The 9139-nt window shown below is 29.4% G+C and overlaps 1 protein-coding gene across 1 annotated transcript; it reads right to left on the bottom strand.

The window, feature by feature from the left end:
* Positions 1-6846: 6846 nt before the first annotated feature.
* Positions 6847-8574, bottom strand: LOC141533891 (uncharacterized). Its single transcript, XM_074252983.1, has 3 exons — positions 8390-8574; positions 7789-7894; positions 6847-7314 (listed from the first exon to the last, which is right to left on the bottom strand). Exons 1-3 carry the CDS (start codon positions 8572-8574, stop codon positions 6847-6849), a joined length of 759 nt encoding a protein of 252 aa, XP_074109084.1.
* Positions 8575-9139: the final 565 nt, after the last annotated feature.

Here is a 9139-nt window from a genome sequence, read left to right as displayed (position 1 = left end):
AATTAAATTTTCATTATTTAACAGCAACCTTCCTCCACGCTCTCTACCCTAAGATAGGATTTTCTCAGCTCTGGACCGGTTCCAGGAACCGTGATTAATAATCCTGGTGGCGCCCTGATAATTTTTATTGTTGTTAGTTTTGTTAGTTAATTTAAAAATTGATTAGGGGCCAACCTGAGCAGGTAAAACTGTTACATATGGTTAAAATAAATAATAATAGTGTTAATTGTCATTGAATAACAATTTGTGGGATAAATTTGATTTGAAGACATAAATATCTTGGATTTATAAAAAGTGTGAAATAGTATATTACGTTGCTAGGGAGGGAAATGAGACATTGCAACCCGGATTTTTGTTGCCCGAGCCGAAGGCGAGGGGAATAAAAATCCGAAGTTGCGATGTCTCAATTCCCTCCCGTGTATCGTATACAGATTTTTATAACGCTAGGATTGAAAGTTCGGTTGAAATTAAAACAGATAAAATAGTAATTATTAGGTTTTAAAATTAGTTTACTCGTACAATCAATTTTCTCGATGATGTTGCGTGTCCTAGCAACGCGTAACTAAACAATATAATGTTTATTTAGTTCTCATAACCCCAGAATAAACACATCAATTTAATTTATAAAATGCAATCAGTTTATATATTAATTTTTTTTTAAATAATTAAGTGTAAAAATTACAATGAGGTCAGATGATCAATCGGAAAAAGCTCAAGTTTTTACTTTATCTCAAATAAATAATTTTTTGAACAATTTCGATGATTTAATCTACTTATCAAAAAAAGTAAGTAAAATATAGATAAAAATATTTACAACTTAAATTTAATTGTTATAATGAAGTATTGTTTTTTTATTTTTAAAGCGTGTATTATCCCCAAAGTATTTATATTAATTAATATTTTTAACTACAGGTCCTTCTCATTTTTGGAATTTTTGGAGCATTGAGATCAAATGAATTTTGTCAAATAAATGTCCAAGATATCGAAGATACTGGAAACCAATTAATCGTGAAAATTAAAGATTATAAAAACAATCATCTTCGGACTTGTGTCATTGGCAAAGAGTATTATGCAACTGTTAAAAAATACATGGATCTACGCCCGAAAGACATCGACACAAGAAGATTTTTCATGAAGTATCAAAATGGAAAGTATTCTTGCCAGGTAATCAGTAAAAGTAAAATCCGCGAAGTACCGAAAGCAGTGGCTATTTGTTTACAATTGGAGAATCCGGAGGTCTACACCGGCCACTGTTGTCGACGTTCGGCCGGAACAATACTTGTAAACTCTGAGGTAAATATAAAAGCTGTCAAACAACTTGATGGATGGTAATCCAATACAGTAGCAGCATAATGCGTTAAAAATTCATCGGGAAATTGATCAAAACTGTACCAGAAGTCAATTAGTGCAGATCACATCGCACCATCTACATCTACTGCTATTCAATCAAAAATTGTTACTGTTGTTACTGTAATGCCAAAAAAAATGATGAATTTTCTTTGTCAATGTTTAATTTGATATTTATTGTTAAAATTCATACTGTTTTTATCATAATTGTTAATCACTAAGTTTATTTATATTTAATTAAAATTTAAATTGTTTGATATTAATATAATAATTATTTGTTGTATAATTGAATTATAGTTAATTCGTTGAATTAAAAAATAAAATATTAATTTTTGTCAGCCAATATTCTTACTCTATTTAATTATAAAAGGTACGTATACATGTATATATTATTAATTTATTAATTTTAGTATAAATAATAAGCTAAAAAGAGAACTATTTAGTTTCGATCTATTTAATAGCACATCACTTTGCTAACCCTCAGTCGAAGGTGAGCGGAATAAAAATCTGATGATGCGATGTCTCAATTCCCACCCGTGTATCGTTTATAATTTTTATAACGCTAGAATTGGAAGTTCAGTTGTAATTAAAATAAAAAGAATGGTAATTATTGAATTATTAAATTAATTTACTCATATATTTAATTTCCCCAATGATGTCACGTATCCTAGCAACATGTAACTAAACAATAGAATGTTTATTTAGTTGTTATAACACCAGTTTAAGGGTATGAAATCAATTTATTAAGTGCAATAAGTTTATATATTATAAATTTTTTTTAATAATTAAGCGTAAAACCACAATGAGTTCAGATGAATCTGACACTGAAATTACCGGAGACGAGATTATTCGTAATTTTGATGATGAAGCCAAATTGATAACGGACAATTTGTTGCCTGAGAAATCTAAAGCGCGCTATGTTTTCGCGTATGATCAATTTATATCATGGCAAAAGAAAAATAACACGGAATCATTCAATGAAAATGTATTTTTAGTATACTTCAGAGAGCTATCGAAAAATCATAAGCCACCAACCTTATGGGGCCAATGGTCTATGTTAAGAACCACCATTAACTTGAGACATGCAGTCGATATTAATTCATACCATAATTTAAAATCATTTATTAAAAATTTGGCAAAAGGCTATCAACCGAAAAAAGCTCAAGTATTAACTTTATCTGAAATAAATGATTTTTTAAACAATTTTGATGATTTAATCTACTTAGCAAAGAAAGTAAGTAAAACATAGATGAAAATATTTACAACTTAAATTTAATTATTATAATGAAGAATTTTTTTTTTATTTCTAAAAACATGTATTATTCCCAAAGTATTTATATTAATGAATATTTTAAATTACAGGTCATTCTCATTTTTGGAATTTTTGGAGCAATGAGATCAAGTGAATTTTGTCAAATGAATGTCCAAGACATCGAGGATACCGGAAACCAATTAATCGTAACAATTAAGGATAATAAAAACCATTATCCCCGGAGTTTTATCATTGGCAAAGAATATCATGGAATTGTTAAGAAATACACGGATCTACGCCCAAAAGACATCGACACGAGAAGATTTTTCATCAACTATCAAAAGGGAAAGTGTACTTGTCAGGTAATCGGTAAGAATAAGATCAGCGAAGTACCGAAAATCGTAGCTATTTGTTTACGATTGGAGAATCCGGAGACCTACACCGGCCACTGTTTCCGACGTTCGGCCGCAACAATACTGGCGAACTCTGGGGCAAATATAACAACTGTCAAACAACTTGGCGGATGGCGATCAAGTACAACCGCCGAAGGATATGTTGAAAATTCACTGGCAAATCAACAAAAACTGTACCAGAAATTAATTAGTTCAGATCACAGCTCACCATCTACATCTACTGCTATTCAAACACCTTTACCTCAATTCAAAGACGCAAGACCAGGGGAACCTCATGAAAAAATGTCGACCGATTTACCTGATAACGATTCTTTTGTCCCTATTGAATCCAATGAGAATTTCGAAGTGAATGAAAATTCATCTCCGTTGCCATCTACTGAACATAATGATGTTGATAGTTCAGCAACCGCGAAACCGAAAAATATACCAACACAAAATCATCGCCTCAAATCGATGAACATAATCGCCGTTATTTGCAAGAACTTCAAAATCTCAATGCTAACAAGAAGCCAAAGACTCGTCGTTCGAAACCACAAATTGCTAACAATAATTCGAATGCAGCAGAAATTGAGAATGATGATGCTAATGATATCACTGTCTATTCATCATTCGTCAAAATGGAAAAAAATACCATCAACAAAGTTATAATAAACAAAAATTATTATTGCAGCTGTCAAGATAAAAAAAATGATTAATTTCTTTGCCAATGTTTAATTTGATGTTAATTCTTAAAATTTTACACCGCTTCTGTTATGATCATTAATTACTAAGTTTATTTACATTTAATGCAGATTCAAATTATTTGCCATTGATAAATCAATTACATGTTGTATAATTTTATTATAATTAATTCGTTTTATTAAAAAATAAAATATTAATTTTTTTCAGTCAATATTCTTACTTTATTTAGTTATAAAAGGTACGTATACGTGTAAATATTATTGATTTATTAATTTAAGTATAAATCATAAACTAAAAAATATATATAATTGCATGGGGATGAAAGTTGACACATGCGCTCTAAATTAATTCGTCATTTGGCCGGGAAGCAATGTGGCACTTTCATTCCTAAAATTACAATTGAAAATCGAACTTTCAATCCAGGCGTTATAAAAAAAATCTTACCATATTTATTTCTTAAGAGTTTGTCAAATGTTTTTAAATTATTACTATTCGCAGGTCTCAATGATTGTCTTAGGTTTGAAATATCTTTGGATTTAACATGGATTTTGTGTTTTTCTGCAATCTCGCATCTTATTCTTTTGTTGCTACATCCCATACGTATCCATTCTGCTGCTTCCGACTTCACTTCAGGAGGTAATCGGCGTTTTTCAGGCAATGTTTTATATAATTTCTGGAATGATAGTATTTAATATGAGTGAATTATTATCAAATAAATATAGTAATAATTAGAGCTTTATGAATCTAATTGCTTAGTAGGTTTATTTGATATTGCTATGTAAATTGAAACATTAAAGCAAGATGATAAACAAAGTTATGGTCTTCAATTATATAATTTTTAGATAAGAAAATTCACCTTAAATTGCAATGGGTGATTTTCGTGAATAGTGTTTATGTTTGTAATTATCAACTTATAATCATTACGTTCATCGCGAATTTTTTCAAATCTGATGAAGAAGGGACAGTCGTGATTGAAAGTACTGTAAAAGAAATAAATAAAAATTATAATAGTCTTGATTAATAATAAAAATAAGCTCAAGTACAATTTTACCTTGTTTTACGAGTTTTTTCCTTTTTAGGTTTTGAGGATGGAGCACCCAATTTACACTTCAATATATTATATCTATATTTCAGCCTATTTATTACTTATTCAATCTGGTTCGAATTTAAATGATCTCTTTTCAAATCAGATGGATACAGTTTTTCGCCTCTGAGGGTGGTCAATAGCTGACAATTTTCATCTTGATAAATAGTCACTTGGCCAGAACATCTTCCCAGGAATCAAACGTCATTCCAATTTCAAAATCAAAGTTAGATTTGGCAGTCATAATAGCGTTTTAAATATTAAAGTTATATCACGTTACAAAGTCCATAAACCTCTTGCAAGAGGTTAAGCTGTAGTAAAGACAGCTGCGATCGCACTGTGTTATTAAATCATATCTACATAGATAGTTATTAATAAAAAACAAAACAATAAGTTATATTTTTTCAAATTCTGTTATCGATCTTTTTAGCGATAGAATAATCTTGTTGTGTATGCAATGAATTCCTTATATGACAGTCATACAAAATATCTCAGTAAAACGATAGAACACTATTTTATCGACTATGTTATACTGAATAAATTACCAACAAATAATCAACAAATTGCGAAAGTTTAAACGAAAGCAAAGGCTTATATGTATATTATTTTGAATGTCTATAAATTTGAAACTGCACAGAAGTTAAATGGTAAGTTGAATTCTCATTGGGATATTAATAAGAGCTTTCTCAGAAGCTGATATTTTCAATGACAATGTAAGCTTCAGAGACTTTAAATTTATAATCGCAATATTTTCAATAACAGTCTTTAAACTATATTATCAGCTTATTAGTACAAATAAGATTGATATTAAATTCTACTAAAATGAAAAAATCAAATGAACTTGTAAAAGAGCCATTTAAGTCTTTAAGAATTTGTAGCTGGTGTAAGGAGGCTAGAAAAATTTCTCTGGTCGTCCGTGAACGAATTTCAGGAAAAAAAAGTTTTCGTGCATCTTTACTTCCAAGACAGGCTATTAAAATAACAAATAAAACATTTTGAGATATGTCAGTTCACTCCACCAATAACGCAATTTCTTTTTTTTAACATAAAACTGGCTTGGCTTGCCCTCAAAAACTCCAATTAGTTTTTGCCAACAAAAAAGCTTGAATCTTCACGGAAAAAAGGTGATGCAAAATTTGTATAACTGTAGATACAAATATTGGATCTCATGTATTACATCATATACTATACTATATACTCAACACAACATATTCTTAGTAGTGAACCAAATTTAGCGTCACGTGATACAATATTTGTTTTACTTTTTTTCCGTGTTAAAGATTGCTTTCATTTACTAGAAGTAAATGCATAACATAATAACTATAATGCATTAAGTAATTAAAATAGATATAAATATGAACAACTTTGCAGATTAAATCTTTTTTCTTATTTAATTGCTTATGAATAAAATATTTCTACCTAATTAATGTAAATAAATTGTTAGACGAAAAACAAAGATGAAATATATTTTTATAACTTTTCGTACACATATCAAATTAATATTGATAAATGCATTTTATCAAGAAGCGAAAGAACGGCAATATGTTTACATAGTGAAATAATTTGTATTATATGTAGTTTGATAATCAATTCGTATCGTATCTGAATTTATTTTGAAGTTCAACAGATAGAGTAAGTGGATCGTAAGATGAACTATAGTTTCATTACGTTGTCTAAATGTAATACTAAAATAAAATTTATGAATAATGATAAATGTTAAACATTAAAAAACAATAATTTCATAAGTATTGCAACTTATATAAAAGTAATATGAATTTAAACGAGTGTAATTATGCTTTTTTTAGCCTTTTTAGTGCCATAAGTTAAGAATTCGGCACCTATAGCAGGTCTTCATTGGCGTTTAGGTCGCCCACGTGTTATAACTTTTTTTACATTAATTTTATTCAAATTTGATAACTCCAGGTCTTCGTTAATAGATGTTGTAGAAAATTTCTCCCGTAATTTGAGACGCTGAAGATTTTGCGATGAATTATCAGGTGATATTGTCAAATCAGAGTGCTGTAACTGAATTGTTGGGGAGGAAAGGCGAAGGTGTACTGGAGAAGAATTCAAGGGACGCAGTGGTGAATTATTTGGTGAAGGTGGTAAGTCAAGATGTGCGGGGACTGATTGGCTGAGAACGGAACTCCAAGATACACAGAGTCTTCGTCGACTTCATTTGAGGAATGTGTTGGATTGTCCAATTTTTCGAACTTTCCTAGTAACTTTGAAAGCATATGTTTCTTTTTTGTAACCGTTTTTTCATTTTCATCATATTCAATACTTTGTTTAATTTTCTTCAACATTTTAGATACAGGCAGTTGATCTATTGAATTATTATCTGTATTTTTAGTAGTATTCACATCTCTCTGTCTTTTTCGTGCTAAAGATCCACGTTTTTCTTTCCTCTGAGCAGCTTCAAGTTCATCACTAGAACCGTTATCACTATTTCTTTTATCTCCAGGATCATCATCAACGCGATGCATATCATCATTATCATTATCATCATCGTCATCATCATCAGTAGTCTCAACTTCCTGTCAATAAAAAATGAATATTTAATAAGAATATTATTAGTTAATTTTCTAATTTAACGACCGTATTTATTTATAATTAATGAATGGTTTTTCAGCCTGTATCGATCAAGTGACTAGTGTATCTAATTTAAGCCACAAGATGGACCTCGACCTTTAGGAAAGATGGAAAATGCTCCATTTTGTGACTTAAATTAGATACACTAGTCACTTGACCGCTACAGGCTGAAAAACCATTCATTATATTATTTGTATAACCACTAAATTTTGATCATTATTTTACTATATAGTGGAGAAATTTCAGTAGCTCTGTCAAACAGTATTGAGTTACAAATATTTACAACATTTTATCGAAAACACGTAAGTATTTAATTAAACATTAAATATAAAAATTGTTATTCAGAACTGTTTTGAACATAATTACTGATATAAAAATTTTTTACTATGGGGCATAGATAAAATCACAACAATACTTACTGGTGGCGGATGATTATGATTTGGTTCCCATTTTCTAACAATCAATACTTTTTTTTTCAAATTAGCAGTAACTTGAAGTACAAATGGACAATTTGTCTTGTTTGACCTGTAGAACATAATGAATATATTACATTGAATAATTATGATCATCAAATCAGCCTAATACAAAAGTATGATTGATACACAGATAAAAAAAATTTTTGGCTGAAATTAAAAATTCTTGACTCAAGGAAATTTTTGAAATTGAGTTGGAAGACAGAAATTCTCTTGGGCCAAGAAAATATTTTTCTTGAAATTGAATTCTTGAATCAAATGTTAACTTCTTGAATGAAATGTTAATTTCTCATTGGAATTGTAAATTTCTTAAAACAAGATTTATTTGCTACCGGCAAGTAAGATTGCTACTTAACCCAAGAAAAATTTCTTGAGACAAGAAAATTCACTTGAACCAAGATATAAGTCTCTTAGAGCACGAATCGTTTTTTCTGTGTAACGTATACAGTCAGTTCAATATATAATTTTATACTTACTTTGTATTCGGGATTTTGCACCTTCTTTTTTCTTCGGAACATACTTTCCACCTCTCCTGCAATGGACATACCGATAATAATATTGCAAATTTTGGTATTCGTTGATGTTTTTGTTGAACTTTTCGCAATGTGCTTTCATCGTTCTTGAGTCATTTTGACTAAATTCGTATTTTGTTTTATTTCTATATTGCTCAAGTAGATCATCAAATTTCTTTGAATCATCAAATTCTTGGTTAACCCAGAAAAGATGAGCCATCGTTACTCTCAATAAATTCAAACGTTTTAATATTTTTAATGTGATGAATAATTAGTATATGTTAATATTAATCGAAAGAGAAAATATTCAAGAATTCTTAAATTTAGTTAAAATATATTTTTAGCTTAAGTCCAATATCGATTTATTTCAATAACTTCACTAATGTCATCCACAGTAAATAGAAAAGTGTCAGATGTAATATCAATCCTCAAGCAGCACTATAATTAACTACTTCTCAATTTTTTGCCCATGTTTTTAACATCATAAATTACTACATTATCAACCGATACAAATATAGTTTAGTATAGCAATATTGTATTATGACAGTCTAATCACACACATTTTCCTTGGCATATAAGGTTTCAATATTTATCATCGCCAGAGTTGTCATCGCACGCTGATAAAAAGTACAACCTTATTCTTATAATCAAGTTTAACCACTATTTTTGTTAAGTTAAGGTATAAATTTTGAATTTGCTTTTAACAGTAATACAAGTATGAAAGACGAAGAAGTAATAATGTCCAAGTACCGAACAGTATTTCAGATTTTGTAAAAGTATACATT

This window comes from Cotesia typhae, unplaced genomic scaffold (genome assembly GCF_013202065.1).
Source record: "Cotesia typhae breed Kobodo isofemale line unplaced genomic scaffold, CoteBio_Ctyphae scaffold_121, whole genome shotgun sequence".
NCBI lineage: Eukaryota > Metazoa > Arthropoda > Insecta > Hymenoptera > Braconidae > Cotesia > Cotesia typhae.
This window is presented reverse-complemented; position numbering and strand designations above follow the sequence as displayed.

What these genes read in the sequence shown, in the direction of transcription:
- LOC141533891 (XM_074252983.1), bottom strand. Translation starts at nt 8,574, where the DNA reads ATGGCTCATCTTTTCTGGGTTAACCAAGAATTTGATGATTCAAAGAAA. An exon ending in AATTTGCAATATTATTATCG is followed by an intron (nt 7,895 to 8,389) that starts GTATGTCCATTG and finishes TATGTTCTACAG; the next exon opens with GTCAAACAAGACAAATTGTC. An exon ending in ATCATAATCATCCGCCACCA is followed by an intron (nt 7,315 to 7,788) that starts GTAAGTATTGTT and finishes TTTTATTGACAG; the next exon opens with GAAGTTGAGACTACTGATGA.